The 16,089-nt window shown below is 45.4% G+C and overlaps 1 protein-coding gene across 3 annotated transcripts in view; it reads left to right on the forward strand.

The window, feature by feature from the left end:
• Positions 1-16,089, forward strand: part of Slc2a11 (solute carrier family 2 member 11) — a 31,627-nt gene that overhangs the window by 6,152 nt on the left and 9,386 nt on the right. The window contains exons 2-7 of one of the 3 annotated variants that reach the window (XM_046421322.2): positions 626-742; positions 2,989-3,081; positions 8,458-8,618; positions 11,274-11,398; positions 14,052-14,181; positions 14,740-14,888. In XM_046421322.2, coding sequence (XP_046277278.1) covers positions 701-742; positions 2,989-3,081; positions 8,458-8,618; positions 11,274-11,398; positions 14,052-14,181; positions 14,740-14,888 — 700 coding nt within the window. In that variant the 5' untranslated portion in view covers positions 626-700. Of the gene's footprint in view, positions 1-180; positions 743-2,988; positions 3,082-8,457; positions 8,619-11,273; positions 11,399-14,051; positions 14,182-14,739; positions 14,889-16,089 lie in introns of those variants that run through there. The other 2 variants (XM_046421325.2, XM_046421326.2) reach the window with 2 other exon arrangements.

Here is a 16,089-nt window from a genome sequence, read left to right on the forward strand (position 1 = left end):
TGCTCAAGATGGCTTCATAAGGTCACTTTCAGCCCTTCGCTTCTGTGACCACAAATAGCATCTTTGGCAAACCTGGTTTCAGTTGGGCCTTTGCTCACCTCCTGAATTCCACGCAGGGTCTTAAAAACCCTTGAGGAATAAAAGATTTAAGCCTGCCCAATGGACTCCGTGATTCCGTACTTATAAAAGTGCCCCAAACGGGGGTGGTGGGGAAGGAGGGGACCGATGCCTTAGGAGCAATCAGAGACCGGTCTGCGCGACCTGCCAAGTCACTGGCTCTGCCTAGGACCCAGAAATGAGAACACTCCCGAGACTGGTGGATCTGTCCCTCCTCTGGAGAAAGGATGCGGGCACCCGATCTAAGGTGCAGAATCAAGGGTCCGGCTGTCTGAGAGCGCTAAGAAGCAGAAGCCTCCTAGGTGTTGGTGGCAGGCAGGGTCACCAGGCTTGGGGATCCGGAGGCCTGGCGGAGAGATATACCAAGGGCGGCAGCGGGGAATCAGAAGGCGAGCTAGGAAGCCGCCGAGACTCAGAGAACTCAGGAGCGCTGTTGGGACCTGTGAGGGGTCGGATGTAAGGGGCTGGCTGGGACGACCCTAGCCCAGAGTTCCCTTCTGGTCTACAGAGACGTCCTCTGGACTCGGCGAAGAAAGGAGTGAGTTGAGTGGCTTTCCAGCCTCAGCGGTGCGGAAGTGCAGCAATGACGGAAGAACCAGAGCGGCCTGTACGGCCTCGAACTCAGGTGAGCCACTCTTCCCAGATGCCCCGAATATCCCTTAACATCCGGGCTTCCAGAATCCCTTGCTGCCACCTCAGCGTCTCTGCGCCCCGTGGGCCTGCACCTGAGTCTCCAGAGCATACCCTAGCTTGCCTTGCGCGAGACCTTTATTCCAGGGAGCCCCCTCGACACCCACTGCGCTTGCGCGTCCGCTTCTGCCTTTATTACTTTGCCAGGCTCAGAAGCCAATTGCGCGTGCGCTGTCACTTCACTCTCTGTTTGGAACTGCTGCATCGCCCTCTCTCGGCTCGAAGGTTTACCTGCTGTATGCGGCTGGCGGCTGAGGTTTCCCTGGCACCGGGCAACTCGCAGGCTCTTCATTCCGCTGAGTTTCATGCCCTCCTGCTATTTGGAAAGCTCCGAATTCCAAAACTTGCCCGGCCCAGTCGTTTCTGATGAGGGACTAGGGACCTGCAAGTAACTATACAGGAGCAGTCCTCCTTGAAGGCTTAACGAAGGTGTTCATTTGTACAAAACTTTTGTGGATGTATGTACAGTGGAGTTAGGTGCTAGGTCAAAGGAGCATAAGCAGGTATTCATGCCCAGGGATGGCCTGTGGGACATCCCAGTCTAGCAACCCTTTCATGATTGTATTGCTCCCAGGGTCCTTGCTCCTTGTGTGGGCCAGACAGAACCCAAGAGGCAGTAGTCTTCTAAAGAAGGCAGCCCTGGCAACTCACTCCTGTGACTGTTTCCCGCGTCACTGTCCCTCTTCATTGACCTGTCTTCCAAACTGTGGCAAGGTCTTTTGCAGAATCCTGTCCTCCAAAGCCTCTTCTAGTACTCCTCCACCCCTTAGCACAGTATGTCAAAGAATGGTGAATGTACTTCTGTCTTTTTTCTGATTCTATCTGTCCCCCAGCATCCTTCCTCATTGGAGCAAGCACTTGATAATAAAAAATAGATTGTAGATTCTGGAAATTCTACACAAAACCTTTAGCCATATATTCTTCTGTCATAAAATTTGTATTTAAGTATTCAAAAGCAATAAAAAACATGGCTTAATGAATTTGACTTGTATTACTGTAAATCTGTAGGACAATTTGCCAGAACAAGAAAAGCAGTGTGATATTTGGGGGGAAAAGGTTAATAATTTTATTTTTATAAGATCAACTACTTGGTGAATGTGTAGGAAAATATCTGAGGGAAGCAGTTCTTCATGTGCTTTTAGGGGAGTGAAGAACTTTGGTATAACTACATTTTCAAAAATCTTAATGAGTATGTCTTTTTTGTTTTTCTCTTTTGCAGTAGTGAGAGTAGAACTCAAGGTCTTCTGCATGCTAGGCAAGCTCTCTACCACTGAACTATACCCCAACCCTGATCATGTCATTTGGTAATTAGGAAATCCTAAAAGGAAAAATGGAAATGATATTGTGAATTTCTAAAAAAAATACCAATGACATGGAATGGAACATCAAGGTCCCGAGTCCTCTCGACTGGGTGTCTTGGGAAATCCTCCCACCTTCTCTAAGGGAGTTGTGCTAATATGAAAAGCTGTCCTTTCTGTCCTGACACACATGCATCCAGCCTGGAGTTAGGTATTATCTTTAGGTACAGGCAAGGAAGTGACTCCAAGAGTACAAGGGAGTCAGGGAAGAGCTGGCTCTGGAACCTAGACGCCTCCACCATATATGGCTACTTGTCTATTGCTTCATTTACCCTGCAAGTTCCCTCACATGTAGGACTACATGGCCACTTTCTTTTAGCTTCATTGCAAAACAGGCTGGTGAGTGATAAGAGGAAGCTTAGTTCAGGTTCCTGGGGCCCAGTCACTCTATTGGAGAATGTTTCCCGGGGGGGGGGGGGGTGGATCATTGGGACTCAGGGGCTGCTGTCCTGTTAGAGACAGAGCTTCACTCCACTGGGTCCCCAGCTCAGGGGATTGTCCTCATAACCACAGCAGACATGCCTAGGGGAAGTCCAACAAAGAGGCTGCGAACTGCTTTCCATCTCAGGAAAATGCTGGCTGAGGGAAGGAGGGGTGAGGTGGAGTTACCTCCGGGACTCCGAGCAAAAAGCTTGATTTCCCCTGCTACCTGCTCGCCATGTGACCTAGGTAACTCCTCTCTCAGGTTTCTCATTTGCAAAAGGGAGACATTGTTGCCTGGCTTAAATCAATGGCCAAGCTGTGATTGGTAGGTCTGGCCCAGGGAGGGAGGATGAGGTTGTCTTTAGTCATTTTGTGTCTTCCCTTATCTCCTCTGATTCAGGGTAGGGTCCTGTTCCTGGTCATCTTTGCAGCTGGCATTGGTGGAACTTTTCAGTTTGGCTACAACCTTTCCATTATCAATGCTCCAACCTTGGTAGGTACCTTCTGTGCCCATTGTCAAGGTCTGAGTGGGTACTGGGTCAGGGCCGAGAGCTGTCCACTGTGGGACTTTAGCTCAGCACTCACTTAGTAGTGCCTCTTCCCATCTCTTCTTTTCCACTGGCATGTCCCACAGATTTCTGCAGCTTTACATGGAGCTCTTTGCATCCTCCCCAAAACTAATGTCCTCCTGAGTCTCTGATCTGAATCACCTAATACCTATTGATGTGGGGATTATCCTTGACACTTCCCTTCCACTCTTGGACACCAAGCCCATCCTAACTACCTCTAGAATCCAGATATTTCTTTCCATGTTTCTGCCACAACCCCAATTCTAGTGCAGCCTCCTCATTGGCCTCCCTGCGTTCAGCAGCCTTCCTGTCCCCCTCTCCCTCCTTCCACCCCTCTCCCTTCCTTCTCCTCCTCATTTTCTCCTCCTCCTCCTCCTCCTTCTATTCCTCTTTCTTCTCTTCCCCCTTCTTTCCTTCCCTCCTCACCTTTCTCATTCTTTTGCTCATTCTTCTTCCTTCTCCTCCCCTTTCCTGTTCTTTCTTTCCCTCCCTCCCTTTCTTCCTTCCTTCCTTCTTTCCTTCCTTCCTTCCTTTTCTCTGGGGTCTGGCTTTAGTGCCAAGGCTTGACTCCATTCTGTATTCTCCTCCTGCCTCAGCTTCCTGGGTAGCTGGAAATACAGACATGTGCTACTGTACCCACTCAGCTTTTTCCTTTTTTGAGCTCCCCTAAGTTTGTCAACTCATTCCCCTGCCCAGAAACATTCAGTGATTCTCCCCAGTGCTCATAGGACAGGACAGATTAATCCACCTGAAGTTCAAGGCCTCATGGGATCAAAACCTCTCCCTCTGTCATCCACTTTCAACCTTGATAACAAAGCATGTTAAATGTAGTTTCCCAAATGTCCATGACACAGCCTCTTCTATAAGCTTCCTTCCACTGGGAAGCACTCTCTTCTCTCTTGCTGCATGTTTGAGTCCCCAGCATTTTACACTATCTGGGCCCATTGTAATGTTCAGTGAGTTCCTATGAGAAAAGATGAATTTTGCAGCCCCAGTGAAAGAAGTTCACCTCTAAATTGCTTGAGTGTGAAGGACAAGTGTCTCGTTACAGAGATGGGAACCATGTGGGGCTTCACCCAGATAGGAGGGAAAAGCTACAGGGACCAGAACCTAAGACAAAACTGTGATTCTGTTGCTCCTGCCTGGCCTTGTTCTCTTCCCAGTGGGCAAGAATGCAACCATCACCAGATTCACTTCCTACCAGCTGAGAACTATTCCCCCTCCCCAGCAGTTGAAAGGTCTGGGAAGAGTCCAGTTGAATCATTTTGGTCACATGCTTACCCCCCTAGACTAATCATGTGGTCAGGAGGGTGGCATTTTCAAATTGCTTAAGTCTGAGTCTGGTAATCATTTGATCATTTTTTGTGTGTGTGTGGGGGGAGTACCAGGGATTAAATTTAGGGGCACTTGATCACTGAGCCACATCCCCAACCCTATTTTATATTTTAATTAGAGACAGGGTCTCACTGAGTTGCTTAGCACCTCAATTTTGCTGAGGCTGGCATTGAACTAGTGATCCTTCTGCCTCTCAGCCTCCTGAGTTGCTGGGATTACAGGCTTATGCCACCATGCCCAGCAGGTGATCCTATTTATGGAGGCAGAAGGAGCTATAATTGGTCAGTGAAGAAAACTTCCTCTGAAGGACTATTTATTAGCAGAAAACGTGAGTATTCTGGGCAGACACAATGATAACAGCCCAGCCCCTTAAAGAAAGGATAAAATGAAATGTTTCAAGAGGTCTGAACTGGCTACATTGGTTTATAAATTTCATTCAACAAGCATTTTAGTGCCCACTTAAGTGCAGATTCACATATTGGGGAGCAATCTCTTCATGGCAGGACAGTATCAGATCTTTTCTCCTGTGGGACAGCACCATCCCTCAAAAATGAGACTTTCTTGGGCTTGGAGGCTCCTCTTAGTCTGCTGAATGATGTTAAAGAAAATATACTATTTTGTTAAAGAAAAAAAATAGAATCAATGACACTTGTTAAACCACAGTAAGAAATAATTTATTGATGGGAAGCCATGGCAATAAGTATAGGGACCACTCATGGGGTCCTGCAGTGGAGGAGAGAGATTGGGTTCAATTCTGAATACAGCAAAGGCAAGTGGGAATTTATAGCCAAGGAGTAGGGTTGGAGTCAGTGGATGACAAATGACTAGAGGAAACATCAGGGATAAGGGCCAATTCTGGCTAAACCAATCTAACTGGATTCTTGTGGAAGGCAGGTGGGGTGTGTTGGAGGATGTGTACCTCATCAATCATCAAGGATGATCCACTATGGACTGCAAGAGATTCTACCTAAACCAACTTATAAGATGTTAAATAAAAAGTACAGAAGGACTTTGTTTTGGATTATGCTTTGTTTTGGACTGGGCTCCAACAGACTAAGCTAAAAATCAAAATGGAGTCAAACTAAAAGTTCCATATCATCACAATGAACTAAACTGTTGTGTTAGTCAGCTTTTTGTCACTGTGACAAAAAGGAAAAGTTTATTTTGGGTTCTTAGTTTCAGAGGTGCAGTTTATGGTCAGTGGATTCCATAGCTCTGGGCCTGAAGCAAGGCAGAACATTATGGCAGAAGGGTGTGGTGGAGAAAGGCTTCTCAGCTCATGGAAGTGGGGCTTGCAATTCTCCTGCCTTAGCCTCCCAAGCCACTGGGATTACAGGCATTCTCCACCACGCCCAGCTGACTCATGGCAGTTGGAAAACAGAGAGAAAGAGGAGCCAGGGATAAGATATAATCCAAGTGCACATTCCCGGTGATCTACTTCTTTCAGCTATTTACCCCTATAGTTACCCTATAGTAGTCCTTTCAAATTACTAATCCATAAAAATACCCAAATTATTAATCCATCAAATGCATTCACCCACTGATAAGGTTATAACTTTCATAATCCAATCTTTTCACTTCTGACATTGCTATATTACCTAACATCTGAACTCCTTGGGGGACTTTTTTATTTATTTATTTTTATACCAGGTATTGAACCCAGAGGCACTTAACCACTGAGCCACAACCCCATCTCTTTTTATTCTTTGAGACAGGGTCTCACTAAGTTGCTTTGGGTCTCACTAAATTTCTGAGGCTGGCTTTGAACTTGCATTCTTCCTACCTCAACCTCCCAAGCCGCTAGGATTAGAGGCATGTGCCACTGTGCTCAGCTTGGGGGACATTTTTAAATCAATACCATAACAGCTGTTTATTTGACCTTCTGAGATGAGAATTAGAAAACAGTCAAATTTCCCAAACAAGTCAATTTTAATACACATGATAATGAAGATTTCACTGCTTTTATCCTTACAAAGAAGTAATCTGAAAAAAAAAATGAAGCTAAATAATCAGTTTCCTATTGTTCTGTCTTCCAGTCTCCACCTTACAAGAAAAATAACTTTGAAATGACTGATTTGCTTTTTGTTTTTTTTTTTTTTTTGCTTTCTTTAAGCACTTTGTAAAACCAACCTTCTTGGCTTGGACCATGAAAACACTTATTCTATTTTATGGAATGAAGTGTTGCCTGATTCTAAGGTAGAAAATAAGACCAGTTAGATCAACTAAATTGTTGCAGTTTGTCCTTTGACACAAGATTCTTGCTAGTATTGGATAATGCAGCAATGAACACAGAAGTCCAATCTTTGTCAGTGGCCACTCTTGAAAGGTTAGAGCCAAGGTTGGGGAGACTGGCTCTGGTTCCAGCTCCCCTGGATAGCAGATGAATGTGGCAAGTCCAGGCTGTCAGTCATTACCTTAGCTGGCCAGGGTAGGGGAAAGAGCTGGCTCAATAACTGAACGGATTGTTCTCCTTCATGTCCTGATGGTGGGGGAGGGGGCGTTTAAGACTAATATTTCATCCTTAGCCAACCGAAGGGTGTCCAGGTTTTCCCCATACACAGGCTTTCCTAACCATGGGGCTTCCATTCACTCACCTGAAGTGGCAGCTTTGGAGGGCGGGGCTTAGTGGAGTCTGAACATCCTGGGTGTAATCTTGACCTGTGGCTGAGGACATGGGCAAAACGTTTCACCTCTCTGGGCCCAATTCCAAGACTTAATGAGCAAAGTAACGTGTATTTAATAGAGTATAGTCATCCCTCAATCTTCATAGAGTTGTAGCCAATCTGCAGTGACCTCACAAGGATAGAACAGAGGGAGCTCCTGCATCCCTCTCCGGCCACTTCTAAGGTCCTGCTGGTGCTCATCATTGGCCAAGTCCAACAGAAAGCCAGTCAGGGAGGCAGCCGAGTGATGTGGGCTGTACTGGTGGCTTCCTGGGGCAAAATCAGGGTAGAAGTAGGACATAGCAGGCTTAAAGGATGTAGTTTAATTAGAACCATATTTGGTCTTTGACTCTGGTTCCTGGCTCAGAGCTCCTAAAACCCTTGGAATTTTTCTGAATGATAGGAGTATCTTTTATTATTTAGAATGAGCCCCCAACATAAGTTTATAGTAATGAGGTGATTTAGGACTAGGCCCTAGATGGCCTCTGAATAGAGCTGATTATCAGAAAGGCCAAGTGATTAGAGTCAGCTTCTAGACCCACCCGATGACCTCTGGGAAGGAGAGAAGGGCCTCAGACTAAGCTCTTATAAAAACTGTTGAACAATGAGATTTGATGTTCATACAGGTTTTTGAATATACTGAGGTGTTGGGAAGGTAGTGTGCCCAGAGAGGGCATGAAAGATCTGAACACCACCCCCTTCAGAACCTTGTCCTCTGTTTCTCTTCCATCTGGGTGTTCCTGAGTTATTCTCTTATAATATACCAGTAAACATAAGGAAGTGACTTTCTGAGCTTTGTGAGCTATTATAGCAAATTATTAAACCCAAGGACAAGGTCATAAGAACGCCCAATTTGTAGGTGGTCAGTCAGGATACAATTGTAATTGGACTTACAATTTTCATTTGAAATGGAGACAGTCTTGTGGGACTGATCCCTTTGACTTACAGAATTTGATGCTAAATTTCAGGTATAAAGTTTCAGAATTGGACTAAATTATAGTACATCTAGCTGGTGTCCAGAGAGTTGGAGAGTTGCTTACTGTAGAAAAGTTCCACACATTTGCTATCAGAAGTATTGTGTGAGTATAGAAAAATAGTGTGATTCCAAAAAAGGGGCAGATAGAGACTATCCAGTGCTAGGAGTTTTCTTTTTTTTTTTTTTTTTTTGTACACCATGGAGAGCTCAAGAGACTTGATGACTGAATTACAGAATCACAGAGCCTTGTGGAGGAGAAGGCCTGTCCTGTCCAGTACCAGCATCCCTGTCATCCCCAGGAGGCTGACTGCCATCTCTTTTCACAGCATATTCAGAAATTCACCAATGAAACATGGCAAGCACGCACTGGAAAACCACTGCCTGACCACATGGTTCTGCTTCTATGGTCCCTCATTGTGTCTCTTTTCCCCATGGGGGGACTTTTTGGAGCCCTGCTTGCAGGACCCATGGCCATTAAGCTGGGAAGGTAAGTGATTTCTGTGTAGCACCCCCTCACCCAGTATCCTCTAATGAGGGGCATCCCAATCTGTAGGTTGAGGAATGTGAAAGAAGGACAATGCCCAGCACCCTCCAGGCCCAGATCAGCTCCTCACCTAGTCTCTCATTCCAGCTGTGTTTTTACATTGAGAGTCACATTTTCAAGGAAACTTGGTAGAGAAAGGAATTCTGTGCAGTGAGGGAGGGAAGATTCCTGGTTTCTAGTTCCATGTCTGCCAATATGTGCAATTTGATCTTAAGCAAGTATTTTCCAGGCTTTGCTCTCCCCCTATGTATCTGATGCAGTTCCTGGGTTGCAAACAACAAACACTGACTCTAGCTCACATGATCAAAAATTGTAAGAACTGGATGGATATTGAGGCAGCTCACAAGGAGGAAAAGAAGTGTTTAAAAGCCAGGCCTTAGCCACAGGTGGTGGCACATACCTCTCATCCCAGAGGCTTGGGAGGCTGAGGCAGGGGTTTTGTGAGTTCAAAGCCAGCCTCAGCAACTCAGTGAGGCCCTGTCTCTAAATAAAGGATTTTAAAAAGGGCTGAGGATGTGGCTCAGTGGTTAAGGCCCCGCATTAAAAAAAAAAAAAAAAAAAAGAGAAAAGAAAAAGCCAGGCCTCAAGAAGGGCATAAGCCCAGGTGGTGCCAAGGGTCTCAGCAGCCAAAGCTTGGGAATTTTCTTTAGGGAGGATGCCTTCAGCATGCTCAGCTCTATCATTCTATCTACAGTATCTTCATTCAAGATCCAGAATCTAGGAAGACAAGTTGTTCTTGGGTGACATGACTACATTTATGAAGGAGTGGGAAAGAGGCAAATCCAGACAGAACACAAATGGCTACCACAGTTAACCCCTTTGCTAGCTACCAGACTATATGGACCCTTTCTCCCATACGTGTGGTCTAAAAGTGACCCCACCTAACATGCCGTATATGCCAGCATCTGTATCCACTCTTCCTTGTGTGATTACAGATGCATTGTTTTGAACACTCAGAGCGTTGTTTTGTCACAGCCACCAGGAGCAATGTAATAAGGGTATTCTTCGTGAGTGTGGGAGTTTTATGGGATCTCCATTCTTCTGCCAGCCCTGCAGTTAGTTAGGCCCTTTTGATATTCTGTACTTTATGGCAAATTTAAGGACAATATTTTCCTCTTATCTGTGGGGGATATGTTCTAAGACCCAGTGGATGCCTGAAACCACCAAGAGTGTCAAACCTTATACTTACTATATTTTTTCCTGTATACACATACCTATGATAAATTTTAACTTACAAATTAGGCATAATAAGAGATTAACAATAAAAACTAATAAAACATTGAACAATTACAATAATATATTAAAATAATATTTTTTAAAGAGAGAGAGAGAGAATTTTTAATATCTATTTTTTTTAGTTCTCGGCGGACACAACATCTTTGTTTGTATGTGGTGCTGAGGATCGAACCCGGGCCGCACGCATGCCAGGCGAGCGCACTACCGCTTGAGCCACATCCCCAGCCCCCTAAAATAATATATTGTAATAAGAGTTCTTCAAAACATGAATTACTTACTTGACCCTCATTTGTACTCTTTCACTCTATGTCATACCTTACTTACCAAGACATATAGGCTACTTGCTGCTTCCTCTTCTCCAGGTCCTTTCAGTGTGAACTCATCAAAGTAGTGGGCCAGCAGGATGCTCCATGGAATAATTGTGGTCCACAGCATAGAACTGTTGTATCATTTAGGCAGTTTGGTTGAGGTGTATTGCTGTCCACGATAGGTGAAAGTAAAGTGTTTCTGGCATTATCTGTGTATTGAAATGGAAAAAAAATGCATTCACGGGGCAAAGTCTGTTTTTTGTTTTGGTACTGGAGATTAAACCCAGGGATGCTTTACCATCAAGCTGCATCCCTGCTCCCCCCTCCCACTTTTGGTACCAGGGATTGAACCTAGGAGCGCTTAACCACTGAGCCACATCCCCAGCCCTTTTTAAAATTTTATTTTGAGCCAGGGTTTCACTGACTTGCTTAGGGCCTCACTAAATTGCTGAGGCTGGCTTTGAACTCACAATCCTCCTGCCTCAGCCTCCAGAGCTGCTGAAATTCCTGGCCCTTTGTATATTTTAAAACAGGATCTCACTAACTTGCTGAGGCTGACCTCAAATTTGCTCTCCTCTTGCCTCAGCCTACCAACTTGCTGGCTTTATAGACATGAGCCCCCATGCCTGGTTTCTTCTAGGGTTTTCATTAAGCCTAAGAAATGATATATGAGTTCCTTCATTTTACAAAGGAGTTTTGGGGAAAGCAATGCTTATTCTAAAAAGCAAAAGCCATAAAATATAAATTATGTCATTTCATGCTGCTGTGCAAGCAGGAAGGAGAGTAATTTGGGGGGGGTGTTGGGGGAGGAGTGTGAGAATGTGCATTTCAAGGCATTCCACAAGTGAGCCAAGATGCAATGGCTACTGCTCATTTCAATTTATATAATTTATTCTCATTGACAGCACTCACACATGCATACACACATGCCTACTCACACGCACACACACACAGGTCTGTGACTGATCAGGACTGGGGGTGATACAGAAAGGAAAAGAAGGGTCCCTCTGAACCAAACCAAAGTGTCTTTTTCCTGTGTCTCTCTTTCCCCAAGGAAGAAGTCGCTCCTGGTGAATAACATCTTTGTGGTGGCTGCAGCGTTATTATTTGGCTTCAGCCACAAAGCAGGCTCCTTTGAGATGATCATGCTGGGAAGACTGCTCATGGGAGTCAGTGCAGGTATGGGGGCATCTCATCCTGCCTGTCTATTCCTATTCATTCATTAGTTCCTTTATTTCCTTCTTTTGTTCCTTTTATTCACTGACATATTTTCATTCACGCCTACCTGTTTTGCAAAATAATTAAATATGGTTTATCTTAAAAGACTCAAATAACTAGATATTTACAGTAGATGTATAAAAATGAAGAAGTTGCAGGACTGGGGAAAACATCCTCAGACTTGCACTACCAACACTTTAAACCTGAGTTTCCTGGCAGCCAAGGTATAAAGGGACATAGGATTACTTCTCTAACATTCTCTTCCCCTTATCTGTGACAGATATGTTATATATCCCCTTTTCTGTGGGGAAAGGATAGCATCTTAGGAACTCATGAGTTTCTGAGGCTTGATATGTGAGGGAGAAAAAGTTTTAGTACATCTACTTCAGCTTTTAGGGATTACAATTAAGTTACAACTTGACTCTCTACTTTTATACAGCCAGATATTGATATCTGTATTAGTTACCCATTCCTGTGAAACAAATCACCCCTAAAACTTAGTGGCTTAAAACAACCATCATGGTTTATGTGTGTGTGCACTGCCGGGGATGGAACTCAGGGCCTCGAGCATGCTAAGTAAGTTTTCTACCACTGAACTGTAGCCTTAGCCCGTAACCATATTTATAATACCAGTTTCTGTGGGTCAGGAGCCTGGGAATGCCTTAGCAGGGTAGCTCCAGCTTGAGGTCTCTCATTAGGTCATGCTCAGCTGTCAGTTACAACTGCTACCACCTGAAGGGGCTGGATGATCTTTTCCGAGATGGTTCCCTCATAGGCCCCTGGCAGGAGGCTCCAGCTCCTCACCCTGTGGGTCTCTCTGTAGTGTTCCTTGAATATCCTCATAAAACATGGCAGCTGGTATTCTCCAGAGTGAGTGGAGAGAGAGGCGGGGGTGGGGGTGGATGAAGAGGAATTCTTAGTGCTCTTTGTGTCCCCGTTTCTGAAGTCATGCACCACCAGTTTTCCCACATTCTGTTCATTGAAAGTGAATCTCTAAGAACAACCCACACTCCAGGGGAAAGGAACTAGGTCAGACTTTGTCATTTTTCCCTGAATAAATCCAAAAAAGAAGGCATCCCTCCTCAAATGTTGGAAGGAAGAGCAGAGGTAGCCCTGAGACTCCTTGACAATCAGAGCAATTGCCTTCCTCTGAATTCTCTTCACCCATGAGAAAGGGGCTGACACTGATGGGAGATGTTTCCTGACCTCAGGTCAGAGAGTGGGGTGGAGGTTTCCCAGGTATATGATATCCTAATGTGGCCTCCTAGCTTTTTGGCATTGTAATGAATGAATAGTGGGGTGGGCAGCAAGGGCACTATCCAGTTTTGTTTTCCCATTGGCTGTATAGGTGCCAGGTGTGTCCATGGGGGAACTGGAATGAAGTGAGGACCTACATCTGTAGTGGTCAAGGTAAATTCCAGGTTGTCATTGAAATGAGAACCCAGAAAGCTGGAAGGCATCCAGGACATGGTCCTTCCCTTTTCCTTCCACCCCCAGCACTTGAGAGACTGTATTACCAACTTTTCATCACTATAATGAAATACCTGAGGCTATTAACTTATGAAGAGAAAAAATTTATTTTTGGCTCTGGTTCTGGAGGTTCCAGTCTAACATTGTTTGTTTTGTTCTGTTTTGTTTTGGTACTGGGGATTGAACCCAGAAGTGCTTCACCACTGAACTACATCCTCAGCCTTTTTTATATTTTATTTGGAGGCAGGGTTTCACTAAGTTGAGAGCCTCACTAAGTTGCTGAGACTGGCCTTGACCTTGCAGTCCTTCTGTCTCAGCCTTCTCAGTTGCTTTGGATTATAGAGGTGCACCACCATGCCCGGCTCCAGGCCAACATTGGAGTGGCACTTTTGCTTTAGTCCTCTGGTGATGACAACATATTATGGTGGGAGTATGTGTAGGAATAAATCATTCATCTCATGAGCCAGGAAGCAAAGAAGAAGAGTAGGAGACTGAGGTCCTACAATCTCCTTTAAGATCATGCCTCCAAGCCAGGTGTGGTGGCGCATGCCTGTAATCCTAGCTGCTAGGAAGGCTGAGGCAGGAGGATCACAAGTTCAAAGCCAGCCTCAGCAGTCGGGAGGAGCTAAGCAACTCCAGGGAGACCCTGTCTCTAAATAAAATACAAAATAGGGCTGGTAGAGTGTCTCTGAATTCAATCCCCGGTACAAAAAAAAGATCAAGCCCCCAATGACCTAAGGACCTCTCATAAGGCCCCACCTCATAAAGGTCCACAGCATCTCCCAAGAGCAAGCACCTGGAGACCAAACCTTTAACACATGGGCCTTTGGGGGACATTCAACATTCAAACTCTTGCAGAGACTTTAATACCTAGAAAGATCCCATGAATATGTGGGATTGTGATGAGGGACCAAGGGATGGGGAGAGCCTATCTGGGAAAGATGACTTCTCTCCCAGGAATCCTGAGGCATTGAGCTGGGATCCTATCATCCCTATAGAAGGTGAGGTAGAACCTCTCAGAGTGTGGGGGGGGTGAGAGAATGGCCCACTGAGTCACAACCCAGCAGACAAGAGGCAAGAAAGACATGCAGGCCTCACAAGGACCCTCTTTGTGGTTAAGCACCCTTGCTTTGCGCATGTCCAGGCGTGAGCATGAACGTTCAGCCTATGTACCTGGGGGAGAGTGCTCCCAGTGAACTCCGAGGAGCAGTGGCCATGACCTCAGCCATCTTCACAGCCCTGGGGATCGTGATGGGACAGGTGGTCGGATTGAGGTGAGTACCCCTCCCCCTATGCATTTAAGTGCTTTCAGGGACGCCAGTAAAAAATCTGTCTTCACCCAGATTTCTCCCCTCCCCACCATTTGATTAAAGCATTGCTTCTATGCGCGAGGGCATCAAAACCCTGTTCACAGCCATGTGTCTAATACAAAAAAAGAGCTTTTCAATCAGCCAAACTTTGGTGTGAATCACCTTTTCCCATCTTCTCCAGGATAGGGAGCAAAGAACAGTTCTTGACAGCAGGGAGGGTGAAGATTTGGGCTTTTGACGAGGAACTTGTTCTGGCCATCACAGAAAAAAAAAAAAAAAAAAAAAGGAAAGTGCAGAGCTTGGATCCCCAGGGAGAAAAATTGCTAGGGATAAGGTGGGGCAGGAGCCCTTCCCTCCCTCAATTCCTACCTGGTTTGGAAGGATCTTGATATCCAAACACAGAGCTAGATAGAAAGAGTCACAGGCCAACATGACCCTTTACAAGCAGGTTAGTAAGGCAGGCAGGGGGTCAAGGGGGAAGGTGAGGAGACAAATGTTCTGTCCTGTCCTCTGCCTCCCCAGGGAGCTGATGGGTGGCCCACAGGTATGGTCCCTTCTGCTGGCCAGTTGCCTGGTGCCTGGGGTACTCCAGCTCGTCTCATTGCCCCTGCTTCCTGAGAGCCCACGCTACCTCCTCATTGACTGTGGAGACACAGAGGCCTGCCTAGCCGGTGAGTCCCTGCCCTTGGGCCTCTGTACTATACTTGTTCCAAGGATGCATCTCAGCAGTACAGGTCCTCATCTTTGGGGTTTTATTTAGTAGGGAAAAGCTCTTCTTTTCTTTGTGTCTCAACTTCATGATCTATTCAAATATGCCTTCAAAATTCTTTGTCAAAGGGATGTCCTAAATTATAGGGTAATAGGATGAGTCAGACCACCTTTGTCATCCAGGAAATTCAGGTGTACATAAACACACACACACACACACACACACACACACAGGAGAGACACTTATGTAAGACCTCACCTGCCCAATGCCAACTGGGTGATGATTGTTGTATCAGTTAACTATAATAAATATGGTCAAGGAACAATTGCAAAATCTCTGGCTTAAAACAACAATCATTTACCACATCTTTTACTCATTTATTCCTTTGGCAGCACAACTCTGCTGATCTCAGCTGGGCCAGGAATTGGTCAAGTCTGGTCTGAGCTGGGCTGCTTTAGTTCTGTATATTTGTCCTTCTTCTCAAACTCTTGGTACTAATGAACTCAGGGATGTTCTTAGTGTGATGGTGGCAGAGGCACAAGAAAGCAAAGCAGTTGCACAAGTACTTTCAAAACCTTCATCCCCCAACCCCATACCCATTAACATCCCATTCTGGTGAACATCCCATTCACATGCTGGTGAATCCAAAGCCACAGGATGGGAAAATCAATGACGTGCTCTCCCATGGCAAAGAGTGGGGTTTAAGGAGGGATGAAGACCAGGGCCCAGGAATGTATTCTTATTGATTGGCCATCATGACCACATTTTTCTTTTTTATTTTGAGATGGGGTCTCTGTATGTTCCAAAGCTGGTCTCAAACTCCTGAACTCATCAAGTAATAGGCATAGTGCCATGCCTGTCCATGGTCACAATTATTATGTATGTCCCTCCTCTCTGCAAAACATGTTTAGTCCCATCTCAGGATCCCCCAAAGTCTCAGTCATGATATCAGTTTTGAAGTCCCAGATCCTTTTTTTTTTGGACCATGGATTGAACCCAGAGATGTGTGACAAATAAGTAACATCCCCAGCCCACCCACTCACCCACCCCCGCTGCCTTTTTTAAAATAATATTTTTTAGGTAGATGGACCCCAATATCTTTATTTATTTATTTATTTATATGTGGCACTGAGGATTGAACCGAGTGCCTCACACGTGTGAGG

Source organism: Marmota monax, unplaced genomic scaffold, assembly GCF_021218885.2.
Source record: "Marmota monax isolate L192 unplaced genomic scaffold, Marmota_monax_Labrador192_F-V1.1 WCK01_AAM20220418_F8-fsc00157, whole genome shotgun sequence".
NCBI classification, from domain to species: domain Eukaryota; kingdom Metazoa; phylum Chordata; class Mammalia; order Rodentia; family Sciuridae; genus Marmota; species Marmota monax.